Below are 24,491 nucleotides of genomic sequence, written 5' to 3'. Positions count from 1 at the left end.
CCTCTAAGGTTCTGAAGCATCTATTTACTTGAGAATTTGTAGCTTCCAGTTCATAAACTTCAGGTTCATCTTTGTGGATAGTTAATTTGAATGCAGAGATTTTAATTCAAGACATATTCTAAGGTGGCTTATTTGTTTGTTTTCAGATCAACATGGATTCCTGGTTCTTTCTTATTTTGCTCAGCAGTGGCCTGACTTGCCTCAGTGCCAGCAATGCTACAACAGGTAAAACTTCACTTATCTCTGAGCAAATCTTGAGTACTTTTGCTTTCATCTCTAAAGTAAAGGAGTAGTTAAGATCCCTATTCTAAAAAATAGTCATTTTAGGGCCTAAATGAAAAGGATATTTCCCACTTTCCTCAGCTAATGATCCATTGATCACCTCAGTTAAAGAATAAATTGTGTAGCTGATCCCTGCTCAGGGATACAACACTTTACAATCCATGCCATTTGCCTTATTTTTGAGGGCTGTATCATGACCTTGATGTGATATTTCCTTGTGTTTTAGTGTTTGCAGTGTCACCTTCGACAGGAGTTACCTCATCCACATCTATAAGATCAATTAAAGCAACAACCACAGAGCCTGATAAAGGGGAGACCATGAGCTCCAAGGTTTTCAGTCCAAACTCTTCATTGACTTCTTTTCCTACAACACCAACATTCAGCCCACCTGTAATTCTGGAACCTACTAATGTAACCACAGTCAACTCAACCGAATCTATTGTCAATGTGACTGCAAGGACAGGGGTTGCAGAGCCTAATATGACTTCACTTTCTCCAAATGGAACTTGGTTTCTTGATCCTGGGCTTACAGATGCCAAGACGGAGCCTTGGGAGCAGAATTTTAGCACTTCAGTAACAACACCAGAAGCCTTCACCCCTTCAGGTACTGGAAAAAGTTTTTGTTCTTTCTCTTTCATGTTTGGAGATATGTTCACACTTTTTAAAAAAACCTTTCCCTTTTGTCTTAAAATTGATACTAGTTATCAGTTCCAAGGCAGAAGAGTGGTAAGGGTTAGGCAGTGGGGATTAAGTGACTTGCCCAGGGTCACACAGATAGGAAGTATCTGAGGCCACATTTGAACCCAGGACCTCCCATCTCTAGGCCGGGCTCTCAATGCACTGAGCTACCCAGCTATACTGTGTTCACTCTTCCAGTAAATCTCTAACTCATATTTTGTCACCATAAAGATTCTGACATTAAAATCAAACTACGTAAGACCATTTAATGAAGGCCAGTTTAGGAAATACTCAGAATATCTATGGGGAAGAGTGAAGAAGAGGTTCCTAAAGGTTATCTCATTCATCTTTCAAAGAAGTTTGGGCAGGACCTCACTTTAGTCAGCCTCAGGCAATGAGAATTTTCACTCTTTTTAAGAAAGATTCCCAGAGATGGTGATTTCACAATTATGTTTCTCACTTGTTCTGCATAATGCTTCACATTTCTCACTGTGTAAATGGCCTTCCCAATGCTCTAAATACCTCAAGTTTGGATTTTCAATCCAGTAAGGATACGCTCAGTGGTTCTTAGGAATTTTTTTTTATGTTCCTAGACCAATAGCTGCACAAAGACTCTCATTTCCTATTCCTGATACCATAGAGCACTGCCATCATGAGAAATCTTCATTTCTTCTGCTAGATGTTGGTTCATTAAAAATAGTCTCAGTTTTAGAGTGCTGAGCCTGGAGTCTGGACAGACCTGAGTTCAAATCCTCCCTTAGACACTTATTGGCTATGTGATCCTAGTCAAGTTGCTTAAGCTTTGTGTACCTCAGTTTCCTCATCTATAAAATGGAAATAATAATAGTACCTATCTTCCATGGATGATCAGATGAGATCATATTTATAAAAAGTTTAGCACAGTGCCTAGACCAAAGAGGTGCTTATTCCTTTTTCTTCTCCAGGATAAGGTGCTAGCTAATTGAGCTATTTCTGTTCCTCAAGCTGTTTCTCGGTGTTTGATTAGTGTATATCATTGCTTCCCACTGCCACATCTGGTTTTTGTTCCATCACCATCATTCAGCAATCTTTCTTCCATTCAACTCCATGCCATCCAACTGTACCATCTTTTCCTGATCCTTTTTGCTATCAAATACTAACTTCCTAATTTCTTCTCTCACTCCTGGCTCATAGTCATTCAGACACAGAGACCAGAAATAGGGTGTCCAAGGAGCAATAAGGTCAGACTGGCTGGACAGGAGAGTAGAAGAATGGAACTGTGAATGATAAGGTAGAAAAAGTAGAGTGAGGCCAGCTTGTAAAGGGCTTTAAAAGCCAAATGTGAAATTATTTAATCCTGAAGATAGCAGAAAGCCATTGCAGTTTATTGAGGAGGGAAATCACATAGTCTCACTTATGCTTTACAAAAATCATTTTTATTAGAAGTGATGTGTATGTACATATAAGTTGAAGAGGGGGAGATATTTCAGGTAAGGAAACTAATTTACAGGCTATTGCATGAGGTCCTGAATTAGAATAATAGTTATGTGGGTTGAAGGAAGGGAACATATGTGAAAGATATTGCAGAGGTAGAAATGGCAAGATTTGGCAAATGGTTTAATATGTAAAGTGAAGGTGAATGTAAGTCAAGTATAATACTAAAGGGTGCTTACCTGAGTGACTAGAAGAATAGCAGTACTCTTGATAGGAATAAGGAAGGTTGGAAAAGGAATGAGTTTGGGATGGGGGTTAGGGGAAGAAAAATCATGGCTTCTGTTTTGGGCATGTTGAATTTGAAATGTCTACCAGACATCAAATTTAAAATATCCAATAGGCAGCTGGGTGTGTGCAACAGGATCTCAGGAGAGAGTCTAGGGCTAGATTTCTAGATTTCAAAATCATCTGCATAGGGAGCTGGTGAAGTCACCAAGTGAGAGAATAGAAGAAAGTCAAGACAGAGACTTAGGGGACACCCACTGTTAAGGATCATAATAGCTATGGTGATCTAGCAAAGGAGATAAAGAAGCTGTCAAAAAAATAGGAAGAAAACATGAGAAAGTAGTGGTGTGCTGTCCCATAGGGGAGCGAGTATCTGAAAGGAGAGGGTAGGCAGCAATGTCATATACTGCAGAGAGGATGAGAAGAATAAAAACTGAGAAAGTACCATTAAAATTAATAATTAAGAGATCACTAGGGATGTTGTAGAGAGCAATTTCAGTTAAGTATAAGGTTGGAAGACAGAGCAAAGTTATTTGTGCCCCTGTCTTCCCTACCCTGAAATTAAGTTACATATTGCTAAAGAGCAGGGTCTGTATTATGCCTGTTTTTGCATTCTCAGTGCTGATCACACAGTAGGTGCTTAGTATATATTTATAGAATGCAGTGGGAAAGAGCTGCCTGCTAGAATTAGTCCCTTGCTACTCCTAAAATAAGTGAGGGGATATTTGAGGGATCCCTGGTAGAAAGTTAGCACATACTCTGGTTTTGAAGTGTTTCATCTTTGTCTTATATAAAAGGTACAAAAGCTCGTTTGTCTTTTCAGAAATGGCTTGTGAGAAAAGTTCCCTGATCTCTCTCTTTGTCTCCTAGGAGGGAGACTGGATTTAACTAACAGAGTGTTACTTATATAATTCAATTCACAATCATCACACACTAGGCAAGTCTCTGGTCAAGCAGAAAATTCAGCAGCTGTTCTCAGTTAGACACTCTAGCTGTATGACCCTGTCAAACAGTCACTTAACCCCCATTGCCTAGCCCTTACCACTCTTGTGCCTTAGAACCAATAGATAGTACTACTTCTCTTCCTTCCTTCCTTCCCTTCCTTCCTTCCTTCCTTCCTTCCTTCCTTCCTTCCTTCCTTCCTTCCTTCCTTCCTTCCTTCCTTCCTTCCTTCCTTCCTTCCTTCCTTCCTTCCTTCCTTCCTTCCTTCCTTCCTTCCTTTCCTCCTTCCTTTCTTCCTTCCTTCCTGCCTTCCTTCCTGCCTTCCTGCCTTCCTGCCTTCCCCTTACCTTCCATCTTGGAATCAATACTGTATATTGGTTCCAAGGCAGAAGAGGGGAAAGGGTTAGGCAATGGGGTCAAGTGACTTGCCCAGAATCACAGAGCTAGGAAATATCTGAAGCCATATTTGAACCTAGGATCTCCCATCTCTAGACTTACTCTCAATCCACGAGCCACCCAGCTGCCCCCATGTAGTATTATTTCTAAGATGGAAGGTAAGGTTGTTTGTTTTTTAAGATATGATTATAATTAAAGGAAGTCAAGAAATCAGCTACTCTGATTTTGGCAAAGGGAGAATTCCAGTCAGTGTCCAGATAATTGAAGTTTACTCATCATCCAAGTTATGAACCCTTGTGGAGATATGACCTGGCCACTACTATATTTTTTTAAGCTTTTAAAAAATTTTATTATTATAGCAATTAGGTACACAGTGGTTAGAGAAGCAGGTCTGTAGTCAGGAGAAAAAGAAGTAATACTATGTATTGGTTCTAAGGCACAGGAGTGGTATGGGCTAGGCAATGGGGGTTAAGTGACTGTTTGACAGGGTCATACAGCTAGAGAGTGTCTAACTGTAGTCAGGAGGACCTGGGTTCAAATCTGGATTAAAACATTTCCTAGCTGTGTAACCCTGACCAAGTCTCTTAATCCTATTTGCCTTAGCCCTTGCCCTTCTGTCATGAAATTGTTACTAAGACAGAAAGTAAGGATTTTATATTTGTGTGTGTATAAAATTTATTTTTAGCATTCTTTTCTTTTTAAACTTTGGTCTTCAAATTCTCTACCTTCTATCCCTCCTCCATTCTCTGAGAAGGCAAGCAATATGATTTCAGTTATACATGTTCAATCATGCAAAACATTTCCACATTAGCCATATTAATCTAAGTAGATAAATAAAAAATTGGCTAAAATAAAATAAAATGAGAATGTTATACTTAAATTTGTACTCAGAATTTATTAGTTCTCTCTACCTGGAGGTGGATATCAGTTTTTCATCCTGAGTCTTTTATAAGTCTTGGATTCCTGATCAGAGTAGCCAAATCTTTCACAGTTAAAGCATCATTACAACATTGCCATCACTGTATAAAGACTTCTTAGTTCTTCCCATTTCACTTTCAGTTCACATAGCTTTTGCAATGTTTTTATGAAACCTCCTCCCTCATTATTTCCCAAGATATAATAGTACTCCATCACAATTCTGTGCCACAACTTGTTCAGCCATTCCTCATTTGATGAGAATCCCCTCAATTTCTAATAATTCTTTACCACCACATAAATTGCTGCTATAAATACTTTTGTACATATAGGTCCTTTTCCTTTGATTTCTTTGGGATACAGATCTAGTGGTGATAATGTTAGGTCAAAGAGTATGCACAGTTTTACAGCCCTTTGAGCATAGTTCCATGTTCTTTAGTTGAGCATGTTCTTTAGAATGGTTGGACTAATTTACCACTCCGTTAGTAATTCATTAGTGTCCCTATTTCTCTCATCCCCTCCATCATTTGTCATTTCTGATAAGTATGAGATGGTACCTCAAAGTTGTCTAAATTCGAGTTCTCTACGCAGTAGTGATTTAGAGCATTTTTTCAAATATAGCAATAAATAGCTTTGATTTCTTCTTTTGAAAACTACCTATCCAGATCCTTTGAGCATATATCTCTACAAGGAAATGGCTTATTTTTATCCATTTGACTTAGTTCTATATACAATATATATTTAAGGAATGAGACTTTTTATCAGAGAAACTTGCCCTCAAAACTTTTTTGTTATTACTTCTTTGTCTAAGGTACCTTTTACAAAAAGTAGTTTCTTTATGTCTTAAACATTTTTGCTTTTGTTTTGAGATCATGATTGCTACTTCTGCCATTTTTCTTCAGCTAAAGCATAATAGGTTTTTTATCTAGCCCTTTTATTTTAACTTTGTATGTGTCTTTCTGTATTTATTTTGGACTCTGATTTTGAATCCATTCTCCTTTTTGCTGCCATTTTATGGGTGAGCTCATTCCATTCACATTCACAGTTATAATGACTGTTTATTATCCTTCATCCCATTTGCTTCTGTTTCCTCCTCTCTCTTATCCAATCCTTCCTCAAAAATCTGTTTAGCTTCTAACCACTGCTTACTTAATCCACCCTCCCTTTTATCACTTCTTTCCACCACTTGTCTTATCCCCCTCACCTCCTATTTTCCCGTTAGGTAAAATAGATTTGTATATCTAACTGAGTGTGTGTATATATATTCTTCCCTCTTTGAATCAGTTCTGATTGCAGTGAAGTTCAAGCATTGCCCACTACCTTCCCATTTCCCCTTCTAATATAAAAGCTCTTTATTGAGTCCATCTTTTATGTGAGAAAAATTTCCCCATTCTATCTTTCTTCCCCCTTCTGACAATGCATTTTGAGATCTATTTCAGATGATGATCAGTGGATTCTTTCAATTTCTATTTTACTCTCTGGATAAGATATTAGGGTATTTTCCCATGATAATTTCTTGAAATGTGATGTCTAGGCTATTTTTTTAATCATCGTTTTCAGCCTAGTAATTCTCAAATTATCTCTCTTTGATCTATTTTTCAGGTGAGTTATTTTTACAATGAGATTTTCCCCCTCCATATTTTGGCTTTGTTTTTATTGTTTCTTGATATTCTTTGGAGTCCCATTTCTAATTTTGAAGGAATTATTTTCTTTGGTGAGTTCTTGTATCTCCTTTTCTATTTGGCCTATTCTGTTTTTTTTTTAAGGAGTTCTTTTCAATGAATGTGTACCTTTTTCATGATTAGGCCAATTCTGATTTTTTTCAGATATAATTTTCTTCATTATTTTTTGTGCCTCTTTTTGTAATTTTTTCTATCCCTCTCATTTCTTTCCCCAATTTTTTTTCTACTCATCACTTTTGTAACCTTCCAGGAATTCTTGTTGAATTTTTTTTTGGGGGGGGGGGTTAAGGCTTTTTTGTTTGAGGCTTTGCATGTAACTGTTTTCCCATTGTTGACTTCTGAGTTTATATCTTGGTCTTCCCTGCCACTCTAGTATTTTTTATGGTTCTTTTTTTGATATTTGTCCATTTTCCCAGTCTAGTTCTTGACTTTGAATTTTATCTTAAAGTTGGACTCTGCTTACTTAGGGGTGGAGAGGCATTGTCCCATGTTTCAGGCTTTTCCATGCTGTTGCTTTCAGAGCTAATTCTAGGAGTCTACAAGTTTTTGGTGCCTCTAAGATACTTTGATTCAAGAAGTGTGATCATGATTTCCCCAAGGTCTGGTCTTTACCCAAGAAGTATCCTTTCTCTTTTGTAGCCACAAGTGCTAGTGCTCCTCTCTACATTGAAATGGTGACCAAGACCCCTGCTCCTTTTTGACCAACTACAAGTGCTCTTCTTGGTATAGGAACTGCAACCCGGAACTATTTATGGACAATAAGGTTGCCAGTCAGCCCTAGCTACACCCAGTGCCAGTAAAGGGTCCCCTGCAATTTCTTTTTGATCATTTATCCAACCCATAGATCTCAAAGCTGCCACTGTTGTAGCCACCTCCAAAGACCTACCTCTAATGCTGTTGTTACATTCTGGACCAGCTCCTACCCTGATGTTATGGTCCTCTCCTGTCAGCTCCCAAAGTTGTTTTTAGCTCGAGAGGTTTCACCTTGACCTTTTGTTGGCTCTAATGCTCCAAAATTTGATTTGAAGAATTTATTTTAAAGTTGTTTGGAGGGAAATGTTGGGAAAGCTCAGCTGACTTGCTGCCTATACTCTGCCATTGGGTTCTCCATCTTCCCCTCCACCATTACTTTTATAGATGTTGTAACAATCTCTGCCTCCTCAGCAGCCACAGCTACAGGATATCTGACAAACAAAGTTCTTGCCACCAAAGCCCTTGTCACTTTCAAATTATTCTGTTTCAATAATGCCTATGATCTTATCATTGGAAATAGCATTAAAGAAGATGATTGACTATATCCTTTGCTCCCTAAAGGCCTTCAAGCCTTTCTATCTGACTTGCAGCTGAAACTTCCAATATGTGTTGTCTCCCCCTATTAAAACATGGGTTTTTTGAGAGCAAGGACTGTTTTGCTTCTCTATTTGTGTGCACAGTTCTCTGTATATATTAAGTATATGATAAATTTTTTTTTGTTCATTCATTTACCAGTCCTATAGCCTTTATGAGAAGCTTGTGATCTCTTCTGAATTCTTCATCTATTTCTTCATTCTATTCCAGATGGTCTATAGTATTTTCTAATTAGTTTTACTTTCTGTTTCTGCTTCCATTGATCTTGACCTGAATGTTCTCCAAGCTTCCCCTTCTCTGGTTTTTAGATTTCCTCATGAGTTTATCTTCTTATTATACAGTGCTAATACACCATCCCCATAATCTGTGCTATTCCTTTTGATAGACACTTCCAGTGTATCATATTTTTAAAGTGTATCATTTGCCCCATCCCACAAAGTCCTCAATGAGTGTCTTTTCCTGAAAAATTTCAACTACAATCAGAGGATATTCATTTTGATTAACCCTGACACACCACTGAATTAGATTTTAAGAGTTGGAAGGAACCTCAATAGTCATCTATTACAGCTCAGGCCCAAAAGGAATCCTCACTGTTATAATTAAGAAATGAACGTCCAGACTCTGCTTAAAGACCTCCCTCAAAAGGGAAAACCATTACGTCTCAAGGCAGTCCATTCTACTTTGAGACAATTTATAATTGTTGAAAATTTTTTTCCTTTTTTCAAGCCTGAATCTGCCTCTTTGCAAATTATTCCTAGTCCTTCCCTCTAGAATCAAACAGAACAAATTTAATTCCTCTTCCAAATGAAAGCCCTTTAGATACTTTGGAGAGAGAGAGCTGTCATATCCTCCCTGAACCTTTATTTTATTCAGTAATGGAAATCCATGGCTAATACTAAAACTTTCCATTATCCTCCCTTATCCTTCTACTCTGTTTTACCTTTGTCCTCCCTCACTTTCAAAAATATCTGTTCCAGTAATCAAGTAATTGATTCCCAAATTATTATACATTGGTAGCCATATTATTAGACTTTACCTATAACCTATTTCTAAAAAATACTCTCTAGTACACATTTGTTTTTAAATGAATTTTATTTTGAGACCATTTAAAGAACTGGACAGTATCCCATGAATTAGAGGCAGTCTAGTATATAAAATCAGGTCTTGGCTGGTTTTTCAATGCTGTCTAGTCAGTAAGCATTTATTGCACACCTACTATCTGTCAGGGACTGTGCTAAATGCTGGGGATAATAAAAAGGAAAAAAAGCAAAAACAGTGATTGTCTTCAAGAAGCTCACAAAGAGGAAAGCTCTTCTATTCATAACCACTGTTGGAAGACTGGCTAAGGACAATTGTAACTGAGAATGTTTTCATACTTGCTATATTGTAGAGGAAAGCCAAGGAAGCTGCTAGGAAATATCTAGAAGTTTATTTTCTCCTTATGCGTAGCCCTAGTAAGACTCTTCTGGGATTGTTTTGTAGAAGAAAGGGAAAAGATTTAAGGAGCTCAGAGGAGATGATCCATGAAATGATTCAAAGATCCCAAAGATTATTCAGAGGATGATATTACACTAACCTCTATTTCTCCTCAGTTCAGAATGAGAAGCCTAGTCTAGAGGAAAGAGTAGAAAGTAGATTTAGCATCATAAAGCCAAGGCCCAGCCTTGCTGCTTGTTTCTTGTGACCTAAGAAAAGTCACTCTTCCCTTCTAACTCTTAACCTCTTCAGCTTTCGAATGAGGTCAATACTATCCCATGCTAGTGGAAATTGCTACACTATTATAAACACCTTCTAACAAATAGGAAAGAAAGCAGATGATCTGATGAGAACTCATTAGAAGTGTCATAAGTATTATCAAGGACCAGCACCTTGAGTATTATGCCACAAGGTAGACATCATTAAAAATTTGAAGACCAAGAAAATGCCAATAATGAACAGGAACAGTATTCTTGTTAGAGGAGAGCCATATTTTCCTCTTTCCCTATCTCCCAGGACCAGTATATGGATCAACTGAGATAATACATGTGAAAAAACTTTGTAAACATGAAAAGCCTCATCTTACATGTAAGGAATTACTGTTAATGAGAAAAGGGGGTGGAGAAGAGGATAAGGGAAAAACAAGGGCTGATTTCTTCAGCAGCACAGGTTTTCCTGTGACTGGTTCTTTCTCACTAATTGAGGCATTGGATCAAGTATTAAATTGTTAGGGAAACTATAGAAGTGCTAGTTATTGTTTGTTTTCATCTTAATAAATGTTTCTATTTTTCACTTATTATACAGGTAATTCTGACACGGAAAGAAGAGGTGAGAAACTCACCTTCTTGTTTATTGTCACTTCATTTAAGAAGAAAGTTCATTGTGTAGTGACTCCTTTCCTACTTCCTCCTCCCATTCCCTACCAGTCTATGGTGGTCATATGCATGTGTGGTTGTGAAATGTTTAACTTTTGATTTACATTTTCCATAATGATTTAACAGGAAATAGGAATAGAAACAAAATCCACTATTACAAAAGACTGCTTTTCATACCTTGAAGATTATCAAATCCTATGAGGGAGGTAACATAATGATTACCCCCATTTTGTTTACAATTGAGAAAACTGAAACTCCTAATGAGGAAGCAACTTGCCTATAATCACCTAATTAATAAATTACAAAGCCAAAACTTAGAACCACCCTTTTTTATAGCTACTTAGCCTAGAGATTATATATTTTTCAATGATTTGGAATGATAAAGCTCCTTTTTTTCTTTCTTAATGAATTTTCCCAAGAAATTTCCATCTTACTTGGGAAGGAGAGAAACAACAGTGCTTAATTTGTGATGGCAGTTTATCTTATACCATTAGTCTTCTCATATTTTATTGAACTAAGTATTGGTTGTAGATGGAATCTTCTGTCTACATTTTTCAGTTCTATAGAAATTTGCACCTATTTAGAGGAAAATAATAAATAAACATAGGTCTTTGCTCGTGAAATTTAATAGTATTTAAATAGGGCCCTGAGATAGTACTAATCCAAGGAAAGGAAGTTATAGGCTCATGTTTTCTGTTACAAATTTCATTATTTGAGGTCATAACCTCCATATAGGCAAAAAGAAAATCTTTTTGTCCATAGCTTCTTCAGGTGACATATGATAGGACCAACAATGTGAAGATGAAAGCTTTATATTGAAAGACAAATAAGAGTAGGAAATCAAATAAGTGTAAGTAAAGTCTTCATCTAATATTGTCACCAGTGGCTTGCTCCTCTTTTCTGATACATCTATGTGAAACATCCCGTTTTCATGAACTCCAAGTGGTCAATTAATTTAGATATGTCTTTTGGTTACCCAAATCCATAAACTCCCAATTTCTCAAATTCCTTGATGGCTTAGGATGGACTTTTTTAATCTTACCATAAATGTTGAATTTATAAGCATTGAAGTCATATGACTTAAACTTTCCCCTACCCCTTTGTTTCCACTTTAGTTCTTTACTAAAGAGTATCATTGCCATTTCAAACAATTTGATAAAGGAAATGAATTAGATTTGGCCTCTACATTGTGAAAGAATTTCTGTGAAATAAGTAGCAAAGCTAGTGGCCTTTCTCATATTATTTTGTTTTTCCTCTCTTCTCCATGAACCTTCTACAGCAGCATATTTCATAGTTGCACTTTTTATAGTAGCAAAGAACTAGAAACAAAGCTGATATGTCTGATTGGGGAAGGGCTGAACAAATTGTGATACTTGAATGTAATGGAATATTATTATGCTATTTAAAAATAAATATTTTTAATACAGAATAAAAAAGGATAAGGAGTACTCCTATCAGACTACTATACTAGTAATATGCAGGATAATATGATCATAAGATATTAGAGTTAAAAAGATCTTAGAGACCATATGGCTCAATGTCCTGATATTTTATATAGAATGAAACTAAGATCTAGAGAGGTTAAGTGAATTGCTCCAGATTAATGTATTAACCATAACCAGACCTGAAAGCTGGGTATCTTGGTTCCTCCTTTCCCTTTCTTTCCCGTCCCTATTTCCTCCCCCTTTCCTCCTTGCTCTTCCCCTCCTCTTCTTCCTTTCTTTCCTCTTTACTTTTCCTCCCCTCCTTCCCTTTCTTCTCCTCTCTTCTCCTCTTTTCCTTCAATTATAGAAGCATTAGGGTAAGGAGCCATCACTAGCTTGTTCTTTACAGTGGCTACCCAAGCTCCCTCTTGCAATTAATGCTGACCCTCTAACCTGATTATATGTGTGTGTGTGTGTATGTTCTTGGTTTCAGATGAGACCCCTATCATTGCAGTGATGGTGGCCCTGTCCTCTCTGCTAGTGATAGTGTTTATTATCATTGTTCTGTACATGTTAAGGTAAGAAACTCCAGTCTCTCCACTATGGCTAAATCTAGTTCACTTTAGCACATGTGGCTTCAGTACCTACAGTATGCAAGTCCCTTGTGTTCTCAGCCCTTGATGGGGTGGGGATGGGGGATGAGGGATGCAGGTTGCAGTGAGGATGCCAAACTGAAGAGCAAAATCCTTATGTTCCTGCCCATACAATCCAGTAGGAGGATAAAAGATGTAGCCATACCACACTGATACAAGTTAAAATATGGTAAATGTATAGAAGAGATCAAACAGGTCGGAAAGATTATGGAAGATGAGTTAGTTCATTTTACCTGCTTTAGCCCTGAGTAAGCTCTTTGGTCTGATGTAATAGGAAAGGGTACCATTTGCTCCTCAGAACTTGTATGGGGAAAAGAGTGGCTGATAAGCCACCCAGAACTTCAGCAGTAAAAGTGCTCTTTAGCAAAGGATTTCTTATGGAAGCAGAGCAACTCTCATCAAGATGCTAAATACAGTCACAAATAATCTCTAAAAAATAGTTACCAGTTTATTATATGATTTTGCTGTTTGTTTTTTTAAATATATTGTTCTCTTTACCAAAGAAGAAAAAATGCCCTTGGTCTGAGCCTTTGAACATTAGGAAAAGTTTGGTGGATGTCAAGGAATGTGATCTTTGAGCATCTTCATTAAGAATAAAGGCCATTGGGGGCAGCTGGGTAGCTCAGTGGACTGACAGCCAGACCTAGAGATGGGAGGTCCTGGGTTCAAATCTGGTCTCAGATACTTCCTAGCTGTGTGACCCTGGAAAAGTCACTTAACCCCCATTGCCTAGCCCTTACCACTTTTCTGTCTTAGAACTTATACATAGTATTGATTCTAAGGTGGAAGGTAAAGGTTTAAAAAAAAAGAATAAAGGACATTGAGTGGATGAGAAAGCTGGAACAGGCTAGCCTTTCCGTCCAGCTTCTGGATCCCACCAGACCAATGATGGAAGTGACCAACTTTGTACCTATGAAATACTATTAATCTTAAAGAGCATTATAGCAGTATAGAGCCTATATGAGACCGTTAATAACATCACCATGATGTTATTATGGGGCATTAGGGGTAGTCATGGGGATATGAGATCTTTAATCCTTTGATGCAATATAAAACAAGCTAAAATATCCAACATCCAGCTTTGTATCCCTTCCTTTCCTCAAAGCACCACCTTTCACAGAGGTGTTGTGCTATAGAGATTCTCAATACCTGTCCTTCCGGCCCCAGGTGGTAGGTCTTTATCTAAGAAATATTGCTGGGGAGTTGAGACAGATCCTTTGGCTAGACCAGTATCTAGTCTGGAACCTCATAGAGAGAAAGAGCAATTCTAAGGCTCCTTGAGGGCCCCAAACTACTATGGTTAGGTACTAGAACCTCCCCCTCTTCCTGGTAGAGTTATAGATCTCTGGAGACATCCTGGTATCAAATAGGCTGACACAGAAGCAGGATCCCTACCTCTGATTTCCACCAAAGACCAGAGCTCCGACCCAGGACAGATCTCTTTCACTCTTCTTCCCCAGAAGTTGTGAGGAATATAAATAGACAGTTTTGTTATGGGGGCTTTTTCTAGGAATCATGTGTCAAGGTCATGCAGTATGGTATATGATAGGTACAGAATCCTACAATTTTATCCCCAAATGGTATAGTATTATGTTGGCAGGAGGGGGCTGTATAATGTCCAGAAAGGGAACTGGTTCCCTGCTCTCACTGCACAGGAGCTCTTCTCTATTCATCTGTGACTGGGAAGGTTAAATTGAACTCTATAAAAGATAGACCCAAATCTCAGTGACACATTGAGGCTTCTAAAGAACATGATTTCTTTTCTTGGACTCTAGGTGCCCATTTTTATATTCTTTCCCATTAGGTTCAAGAAGTACAAGCAGGCTGGAAGCCATTCTAATTCCTTTCGCTTGTCCAATGGACGCACTGATGACATGGGTAAGGTTACTGGCAATGAATGGCCTGTCTCTGCATGAGATTCACTGGGCAAGAAAAACAGGGTGGGTTTTGGACAGATGATAGCATCAAAATGCCCCACACATACTCTCAACACCTGAGACTGACCAAAGTCAGCAACCCTGACCCTTTATGTTGATACTGGGGCTATCTTGGCCAGTGGCAGCAAGCAGCAAGTTATCAGGCAGAGAGCTGGCCTTTTCCAGGCCTTGAGTGACTGACCACTTCCCCTTGTGCTGCTGCAGAGCCTCAAAGCATGCCACTTCTGGCCAGGTCTCCAAGCACCAATAGGAAGTATCCCCCGCTGCCAGTGGACAAGCTGGAAGAGGAGATTAACCGACGGATGGCTGATGATAATAAGCTCTTCCGAGAAGAATTCAATGTGAGCCATTTGTTTCCCCTGTGATTGGGTGGGCAGGGCAAAGTCAGTCTGGGCAGTATGGTCCTTGGAAGTCATGTGGGAATCAGGTTATGGTTTAAGGCCTGATCACTGGCCACCTATTACCTTGCACAGAGAGGTTTTCAAAATGTTGTGGATGAGACCCTTAGCTGTAGACTCAACTGATTTTATGGACAGAGAAAAAGTTAGCTTCTTCCTTTCACTCCTATTCTTGCATTAGGCTAGCTGTAATCCCAAGACCCTTAAGGGCCTAAGCAAGTACTGTTAGGTGAATGCAGAATGCTAAGTGTATTCAGGACCAGAACATTTAGAGAGTTCTAGTTAAAAATGAGTTAATTGGCAAACCAGACTCAAGCAGATCTGAGATTGGAGCTATAGCTAGGCCTGGGCTGAATAGAATTTTGCTGCCATCTTGTGTCTAGAGCTGGTTTAGAGGTATCCTCACCCCTGAGCAATTATTCTTAGAACTCAGAAGGAAGTACCTTACACCACAATTATGTTTAAAATCACAGAATCTCAAACTGGAAAATAAGTTGTCTGGCCTATATGTCTAATCAAGGATCACTCCACAAAACTTCCTCTAAAGAGACCAAACAACCTCCATTTTCAGTCTCTAGCAATAGAGGCCTCTACTGTCTTACACAGCAACCCATTCTATTTTTGGACAATTATCATTATTAGGAAGTTTTCCCAAGCCAGAATCTGCCTTACTATTCATCCTAAACCACCCCTCTACCCCCACCCAACTTTGTTCTTCTGCTTTCTGTGAGCAAAAAGAACAAATTCACTACTTCTCTTGTAGCCCTTTAAGTACCCAAAGAAAATGCATGCATTCTATTGTTGCCATTGATCAATGAAGGAGTTTCATGTTAGAGTCTATAGTATGTACATAACTGGAGAGAGGCATCTCCTTTCTTGCTAGCCTTTGGCTGTTCAGTCTGACCCTCCCTTCCTATCTAAGACCCTATTTTTTTTTTACTTTATTTTATCTCTAAAACCCTTACCTTCCATCTTAGAACCAATATTGGTTCTAAGGCAAGAGTGATAAGGGCTAGGCCATGAGGTTCAAGTGACTTGCCCAGGATCACAGAGCTAGGAAGTGTCCAGGGCCAGATTTGGACCTAGGACCTCCCATCTCTGGGCCTGGCTCTCAATCCACTGAACCACCCAACTGGCCCCCTCTAAGGTCTTATTAAAAAGGAGTAGTTCTAGATATTTTTGTGAGAACACAGGTACACCACTTTCCTTGTTATTAGTTGCCTCTCTTTCCCCAAGTTTTCCTGTGGCACAAATTCAGGCCTTCATGTAGGTACAGTTTGGATCCAGTGCAAGAGATCAACTCAGAAATCAATAAGCATTTATTCAGTGTTTACAAACACAAGCAGAAGGGAAGACAATACTCAAAAGAAAGCGGCTGAGGAGGTGGGAAAAGAGCTTGGGAGCAGGGCTTCAGGGTATGGGGAGTCAGGAGAGCAGGATAAAGGGGGGAGGAATGAAGACATGGTGGCAAGGTTGGGGAGAAACCAGCTAATCAGAGGCCAGAGGATTCTTCCAGTGTGAGAAAGTCCAGAGGTGGAGGAAATAAGCTTTCGGGGTAAAGACATTTCTTATGTACCTGCTTTGTACAAGGCACTCTCTTCAGGGAGCTTGAATTCTACCACAAATACAGTGCAGTACACAAATAAGTTTAATGCAGGGAAGATTTGGAGCAGAAGAAAACACAAATATTTGGGGGGGTGGGGTGGGGCATTGAAGGCCATTCCTATTTCTTACTGTCCCAACACCAGGATTTTTCTCTCTATTTTAACTTATCTTATTTTTCTTATGTCCTCCAGGCTCTCCCAGCCTGTCCTATCCAGGCCACCTGTGAAGCTGCTTCCAAGGAAGAAAACAAAGAGAAAAACAGATATGTGAACATCTTGCCTTGTACGTGCTTCTGGGATTTCTCATGAAACCACCCCTAGTTGAGAAGTTATAGGTCTTCTGAGTCAGTACTTTTGAGGGTCATATGAGTAGAGTTAAGCCCCAGAGCTAAGAGACCTTGTGGTTTCTACGATAACTTCCTAGACCCAACACTACCCAGTGCTTACTTCCGTCAGTCAAGATTCAGTTGACTTAAACATTTTCTGAACTTCTGCTCTGTGCAAGGACCTGTCCTTGGTTTTTAGGACAAATGATTCTGAAATGAATTCAGCCTGTGATGAAAATAATCATACTCTTGTGCTTATGTGCTAAACTACAGTAGCTAATAAATCTCCTAATGGGACTCTTCCCAGGAGAGTATGTTCCCCAGTTTATTTTGCCTGATTATGCATATTTGTTATAAGCAGATTCTCCAGAGCCAGGCATAAAGAGATAGACAGGCCCCCTGCAGTTTTGAGCCAAGAAAAGAAGCTGGTAAGGCCAGGACATAGTGTTGTCAGTGATGAAAGTCAGAAAGAACATAATATGAGCTTAACAGACTTAAAGACTCATCTAGGCCCAGTGTCTTAGTGTCAGTACTGACATTTCATTGTGTCCTTGTTACATTGCACTGTTCCCAATCCCAGGGATCCATGTGTCAGGGGTGAGTATTCTTACTTTCTATGCTCCCCACCTCTTGGTCCCACTTCAGAGTAGTGTCTTACTGATAAATCAGGAAGGAGAAGTCAAGGAAAGTGGAACCTGCACCCAGGGGCAGTAGTGGAAAACTGTCCTTGGAAAATCTGAAAGGCTCATGAGGCAGAACAATAACTACAGATTTTCAAGGAAAGAGTCATAGCTGTTGCTCTCTCTTCTAGATGACCATTCCAGAGTACATCTGACACCAGTTGAAGGGGTTCCAGATTCTGACTATATCAACTCTTCATTTATTAATGTAAGAACTTCATCTCCTTTCATCACTCACCTGAATGGCTTAATGTCACTACCTGTCACCTGCCTGCTCCTGCCCAGCTTTTTGGGCATGATGTTTGTTTGTCCATCTTGTCTATCTGCCTGTCTGTCTTTCATTTGTGGCACTTTTGTAATACAGCTATGGCCCGAGTCACTGTATATGGAGACTCTGGATAAGGATTGGTGTCTAAAAAGAGCTGAACAAGTTGAAATGGTTCTAAAAACAATAAGCTATTAACTGATTGATGGGGTGGGCTAAATGAGGGCTTCTAAGCAATAGGACTAGAATGTCTATCTCTCCTCCCCCCCCCCCCCCCCCCATTACTCCTACAGTCCTGAGGGGGAAAGCAGTCAGCTCCTCTCACAGCTAAAAATTAGGAGGTAAGATTTGCAACAAAACTTTTCTGACTCTGAGTCCAGTGCTCTTTCTACTGGGCCATCCTGTCTCACTTGTGACTCCTCTATCCTCTATGTAGTAGATTTTTTTAGAAATCCATTTCCATTTATTCCAGCAGTCTGTAAAATTTGATGAGCAGATCCTCTATCCCTGTGTCTTAAGTTTTCACAATCTGTTTCTGGATTTAAGGAAGAGACACAGCTCAAACTCACAGCAAACTTTATCAAGGCAGAGTATGCACTAAGGTTATGGCACGCTGGTTCACTAGGGCTTACACTGGGAATAAACAAAGGAAACTGCTTCACTTCATGAATGCACAAATCTAGAATAAATAAACTCCAGGCATCCTTGATTATATCAGTCATGAAGAGGGCAAAGAAGAATGTACCCAGTGGCAGCCAGGTGACTCAGTAGATAGAGAACCAGGCCTGGAGGCAAGAGGTCCTTGGTTCAGATATGGCCTCAAGCACTTCCTAGCTCTGTGACCCTGGGCAAGTCACTTAACTCCAACTTATTGCTTTTCTGCCTTAGAACCAGTACTTAGTATTGATCCCAAGACAGAAGGTAAGAGTTAAAAAAAGAATGCACCTAGAGGTTAGTATCATTCCTTTGATGCACAGGGATTATATACCTACTGATTCTTCAGTTATTGTTTATTCATATGTTCTCTTCTTCCTTTCTAAAGATCAACCTACCTCTCATTGATAAAAATATTAAACAGACAAAAATAGTCCAACAACTGCTACCAGAGCTCTCTTCCAGTTTGATATCAACTCATCACTGTTCTTCAAATCAGTTTTGAATCCATTTTATGTACCATGATTTTCTCTATCTTGTTTTCAAAGAAATTGTGAAAGAATTAGTGTGCTTGGATTTCAGTGAGGCATTTGACAGTGTCTACAGCATTCCCCTGCTCTCTATTATCCTAACTGCACCCCCAAAAAGTATGCCAAAGGGAGGAACCCTGAGCTTGATAAGAAAGGGCTTTATACTTTGAGGAGCATATGAGTTTGGGGGGAGTTGGGAGAGGAGAAGCCTCCAAGATGAGAGAAAGAGGTAGGATCTTTTGACATTTCCTACCCAGTAATCTCTACCCATCTGTCCCAGAGATTAGCCAAACAAATCCATATGACACTAGAGCAAGCAAAAAACTCTCCTAGAGGGAAGGTGGTAGATAGTACAAACAACCAGTTTAATGTAGAACAAGAAGAATGGAGTGACAAACTTCTCTTAGTAAATGCAGCCTGAGGAAGGAGCCTTGGGAATTGCAATTTAGACCCCCCATAGCAGCTATATATCAGATCCCACAGGAGGCAGTGCTCTGTCCTATAGCTCATGAACAATTTTATCTCTACATACCTTGAGTTATGCCTGCTCAGGGAGCCATAACAGTTGCTAATGCTTGAGAAATTACAGTCATTGAACTGTCTTAGAAGGAGGAAGCTGTATTGAATTTCATTCCCATGCCTTGACTTTTTACTCTGGATGTTGGCTCAGCCATAGGAGCTTGCTTGGCAGGGAGAGACCTTTATCCCAAGCCTGGAAGCTTTTATTTAATTACTTATTTATTTTTAATCCCTTACCTTCTATCTCAGATCAGTTCTGAGTCAGAAGAGCAGTAAGGACTGGTCATTTGGGGTTGGGGTTAAGTAACTTGCTGGGATCACACATCTAGGAAGTATCTAAGGTCATATTTGAACCTAAGTCCTCCTGAGTCTAGGCCTGGTACTATATCCACTGTGCTACTTTAGCTGCTCTCTGGCAGCTTTTAGAAAAGTTGTATTCGTAAGCAACATGTGCTTCCTGCCATTGTCCCAGCAAGGGCTTCATCTCTACCTTTGTGGTACTTTTTTTTTTAATATATATAACCCTTACCTTCCATCTTGGAATCAATACTGTGTGTGTACCAAGGCAGAAGAGTGGTAAGGACTAGACAATGGGGGTAAAGTGACTTGCCCAGGGTCATAGAGCTAGGAAGTGTCTGAGGTCAGATTTGAACCTAGGACCTCCTTTCTCTACTCCTGGCTCTCAATCCACTGAGCCACCCAGCTGCCCCCCTTTTATGGTACTTTTGTAGGCAGCATAAGAGCCAAGAAAGAACTTCTGTAGGCATCATTTCTGCTACAGACTTCACAGTCTCTTCTTTTTGAATTAAAAGAAATCTTAGAAGCCATCTAGTTCAACCCCTTTAATTTACAGATGAAGAAACTGAGGTAGATGTGACTTTACCAGGCCTCTTCTGGTTGAAATAATCCTCGTACCTATTAGAAAGGTCATTGTTAATGCCCCTCTATGTGAAGGCAGAAATATCAGTCATCTTTTGTCTCACATGTTCTGGATGGCTTCTTCATCTCTCAAACCATGAACCACAGGGAAGGAAAGTATGAATAATGGAGCCCTAAGAAGTGGGACAAACTAGGTCATAATTCTATCTTGATCCCAGCTTTAAAGCCAGAGCCACTAACTAAAGAGGTAGCAGCCTTTATGAGCACAGCATCTCTAACCTAAAAAGTGCTGGCTGTACAGCACCTGCAGAACTGGAGATGTCACTGGGCTCTTCAGTGATGGTCTGAGGATCAGCAATCAAATAGCTTTAGGTCAGTGGGAAATATCCTGATCCTGGTGTCAAATCCCACTAGTGCTGCTTACTACCCGTGCAATCTTCACCTCAGTTTTCTCATCTAGACAATAAGGGGATTGGATGAAATGCCTTCTGAGGTTCCTTCTGACCTCAAATCTCTGATCCTATATAAAGTTTGGAGATGGAAATTGGTTTAGTGGGGAAAGAATCCTATCTTGGATCTGTGGAGTTTGAGATGCTTATAGGATGGTTCGTTTGAAGATGTCCAGTTGTTAAAGAATTGATGCAGAATTGGAGCTCAAGGGACATTATGGCTGGATTTCTAGCTCTAGGTACCACCTGCAAAAATAGAATAGGAGTGGAAGTTTATGAGATCACCAAGAGAGATGGCCACGTAAACATAGATTTAGAGTTGGAAAAGGCCTTAACAGCTATCGAATTTGGCTCCCACATTTTACAGATAAGGTGACTGAGACCCAGAGCAGTTAAGTGACTTGCCCAGTTTTACACAGCTTGAAGATATCTGAAGTTGGGTATGAACTCAGGATTTCCTGACATCCAATCTAGAACCATAGCCACTGCTCCTTTTAGGCTCACTCTCCCCAACTTCCGTTTGCCCTGGCAGGCTCGGTCCCATAGGGTCAGCTGAATTGATTCTTTCAGAATTCTAGGGGTAACTCCAATGTGATGAGGATTCTAATGCTTTCATTAATAAATCCCCATCAAGTGTGCCCACCCTCAATATAGATCAAGCCATTTGATATCTCTACAAAATTTTGCAAAGGGATATTTACTGCAAAGTTGTAGTAATGATAGAAGTACAGCAACATTCTCTCATGGCAGGAGACCCACTTCCTCCTCCACACCCATCAGTCCTGGGAAGAGTAGAATCAAATTTAAAGTGGTTGTTCCATAACCACTTTGGAAAGGGAAAGGTACTTCCTGGCCCTTAGAGCCATTTCTCCTTTTGTGAAGTACCCACCAAGTTCTTCTGGGTATAGTGTCACATCTTTAGCTGTATCATTGGGATGGATAAGTTCCTTCCTTGTGGGCTGAGTCAACCAGATCACTTCTAGTATAGAGGGAGAAAAGACCTAAGACAGTGCCTTGGGGGCTACTTATGATCAGGACATGAATAATAATCCAACAGATGAGACTGAGAAAGATAGGAAACCAGGAGACAGCAGTGTGAGTGGGAAGAGAAGGGGATACAGTGATAAAGATGGGTTTTTTCTAAAAGTTTTAACTATGAAAGAGAGGGAGGAGATAGGAAGATAGCTTTCTCTCTAAGCTCAAATTATAAAATATACTAATGGTCTTGAGGCTTAGGAGGAGGGAAGGTTCACTCATCTACCTTTCTCCTCCAATACTACTAACCTTCTCTTTATGTAGACGAAACTCAGGCACTTTGTTTCATCTCATTTGAACTATTAGTAAATGAGTCCTGGCCCTATGAAGCATGTGAAAAAAAGGGAGAGAGCTTCTATTTAGATCCAAAAGTTACAAGAGATTACTCAGTGACCTGACCCAGGGAGATGAATGCAGAAGAGCATTGTCTTCATTACAAATGACAGAAAGATATGTGTCGTTGTATGGACTCTCATCCATCTCCCCCCTATGCCCCTATGTTTATACCAATGTGAGCCCTGTCCCTTTTTCTTGAAGAGCCTGGACAAAAGGAACTGGTTCTCAAGACAGGAGGACATAGAAATTAATGGCAGCTCTCATAAAATATCCCCTTCTCAGTAGTTAATCAATCATTAGGTATTTTTGAAGCAACTACTATATGCCAAGCACTATACTAAGTTTTGGGGATACAAAGAACAAGTGGAAACAGTCCCTACTCAAAATAATTTCTCATTTGAAGGGGCAGACATCATGAAAACAACTATATACAAAAAAGAGATAGATATTGACATATGGGTCAGATAAATAAATAAATGCCATCTCTAGACATCGATTTATATGTTGTTATGTAAATAGAGTGACATTATAAATTAAAGATAATCTCAAGGAAGGCACTAAAGTTAAATAAACCTGGAAAAGGTTTTTTTTTTCTTTTTTTTGCAAAAGGTGGGATTTGAAGGAAGGCAGGAAAGCTAGGAGGTAGAGATAAAGGAGGGAAGGATTTTTCGGGCTTGAGAGATAGCCAGTGAAAATGCCCAGTAGGAGGTGGAGTGGGTGTGTCATTGTCACTGGATCAGTATGTTAGAGTAAGGTAGAAGAAGACTAGAAAGGTAAAAAGAAACCAGGCTTTAAAAACCAAACAGAAGAGTTTATATTTGGTCCTGGAGGAGATAGAAAGCCACTGGGGGCTACTGAATGATGGAGTTGGACTTGGGTTTGGAATATCCCAATAGACATACCCGAATTGTAGGAATATAAGTTTGACAATACTTTTGAATAGAGGATGTACTGGAATAGATTGGCCTGAGGAATCTCTTCCTATTGTGGTCAGGTGCCAGGGTACTGCTGATCCCTAATGTTAGACTGATCTCTGCCCTATCTGAGCCTCTTCACCAGTGGAAGGTCCCAATTTAACCAGAGCCTAGATGATCTAAGTGGTGGGTAGTTGAGGCATCATTGGACCCCAGTGCTTAGTTGTCCTCAGTTTGGAGGTTTAAAGATTAAGAGTTTCCTGCCATTTCCATCCCTCCATCCCCCAGACTTAGCTTGGTAAGAGGAGACCAGAGTATTAGAGCTGCAATGGGGAAGGGAGATGCCTGACTTTGATTTCCTCAAAGCTGCAGACAATAGACCAACCAGATTGTTGGTTCTACCCCTTCTACATCATGTGGATGGATATAGCATATCAAGCCACTTTGATACCCTCTAAATTCATCCATTTCTGGGAAAAGCCCCACTTGCCCCATATTAGTTTTGCCTCCTTCCAAGTCTCTATCTTCTAGTTTACATCTGATTTGTCTTTCATTTTGTTTTTCCCTGGGATTTGGGCCTGACTTTAATCCTCCTAATGAGTGTGGTTGCTTTAATTGGCAATCCCAATTGTTTTGTGATTTAAAAGCCCCACCTAAAGCTCTTGGTGAGAAGGTTGTGGAACAAACTCTACCCCCTTTCCTCTCAGGCATCATTGTGGCCCTGCCTTTGCTTTCTATCATCATTCTCTCTTTGTCCTTCTGCTCTTTGAGTCCCTTGCTTACTTCCCTGTCTCTGAACTGAGACCTCTGAAATTTCTATGTTCAACTCTTCCCTCACCAGGGTCTAATCTGAATTCAAGCCAACATCCTTTGTCTACTTCTTTCCTCAGTGATTGAAGAGCCATTTGGATTCAGCTGTTTCATGCCATTCCTTCCTCTTGGCATCGTCTCCCAACCTTTTTCCTTGTGAAAAAGTCACTTTGCCATCTTGCAGGCCACTCCTCCATCAAAAGCACATTTCTAAACTAAGGGAAGAAAACTATATCCATTAAGACAACTAGAAAGGAAGCTATTTTTCTAAGTATTCATTATCCAGTGTGGATAACCAAGACCCTTTTTTTTTGCTTCCCCACCTTTCTGCTGCCTGCTTCTCATTCTCCATAGCATTATAATACAAAAACTCTGTGAGGCTGCTTCTGAGTAAATTTGTTCAGGTTGGGAGGAGGGGAGGTTAAGGTAAACTGGATGTTTCATTTCATAGTACTATCCCTCTTCCCCAGTTGTCTGAGTCATTGAGACTTAGGAAGACCATGTTCATTCTTCTTCTCATCATTGTAGAAGCAGGGTGGTATAGTGGTGTATTTTGGCATCCACTTTGGCGGCTTAAGCAAATGCCTTCAAAGTTAAATTCTAGTCAGTGGCTACTAAAAATGTATTATATAACCTCAGTTCCTGCTATTTTTATTTGGCAAGGTTCATATTTGACCATATAAAGTGTATCTTCTGGTGAATGAAGGGCTTCCATTTCATCCCCATCTCCTCTAACCCATAGGCTCTTTGTCTCTGTTAGTTTATACACATAAGCATCATTGCTTAT

General features: G+C 39.7%; 1 protein-coding gene across 8 annotated transcripts in view; it reads left to right on the top strand.

Moving 5' to 3' along the window:
- The window catches only part of PTPRA (protein tyrosine phosphatase receptor type A), a 192,288-nt gene that overhangs the window by 150,953 nt on the left and 16,844 nt on the right, over positions 1-24,491 (top strand). For 6 of the 8 annotated variants that reach the window (XM_007496946.2, XM_056803583.1, XM_056803579.1 and 3 more), the window contains 8 exons: positions 147-225; positions 509-886; positions 10,221-10,244; positions 12,209-12,293; positions 14,173-14,246; positions 14,510-14,646; positions 16,500-16,590; positions 17,445-17,521. In XM_007496946.2, coding sequence (XP_007497008.1) covers positions 147-225; positions 509-886; positions 10,221-10,244; positions 12,209-12,293; positions 14,173-14,246; positions 14,510-14,646; positions 16,500-16,590; positions 17,445-17,521 — 945 coding nt within the window. The remainder of the gene's footprint in view (positions 1-146; positions 226-508; positions 887-10,220; positions 10,245-12,208; positions 12,294-14,172; positions 14,247-14,509; positions 14,647-16,499; positions 16,591-17,444; positions 17,522-24,491) is intronic. The other 2 variants (XM_007496947.2, XM_056803582.1) reach the window with 1 other exon arrangement.

The sequence above is a fragment of the Monodelphis domestica genome, chromosome 6, assembly GCF_027887165.1.
Source record: "Monodelphis domestica isolate mMonDom1 chromosome 6, mMonDom1.pri, whole genome shotgun sequence".
Lineage (NCBI taxonomy): Eukaryota > Metazoa > Chordata > Mammalia > Didelphimorphia > Didelphidae > Monodelphis > Monodelphis domestica.
This window is presented reverse-complemented; position numbering and strand designations above follow the sequence as displayed.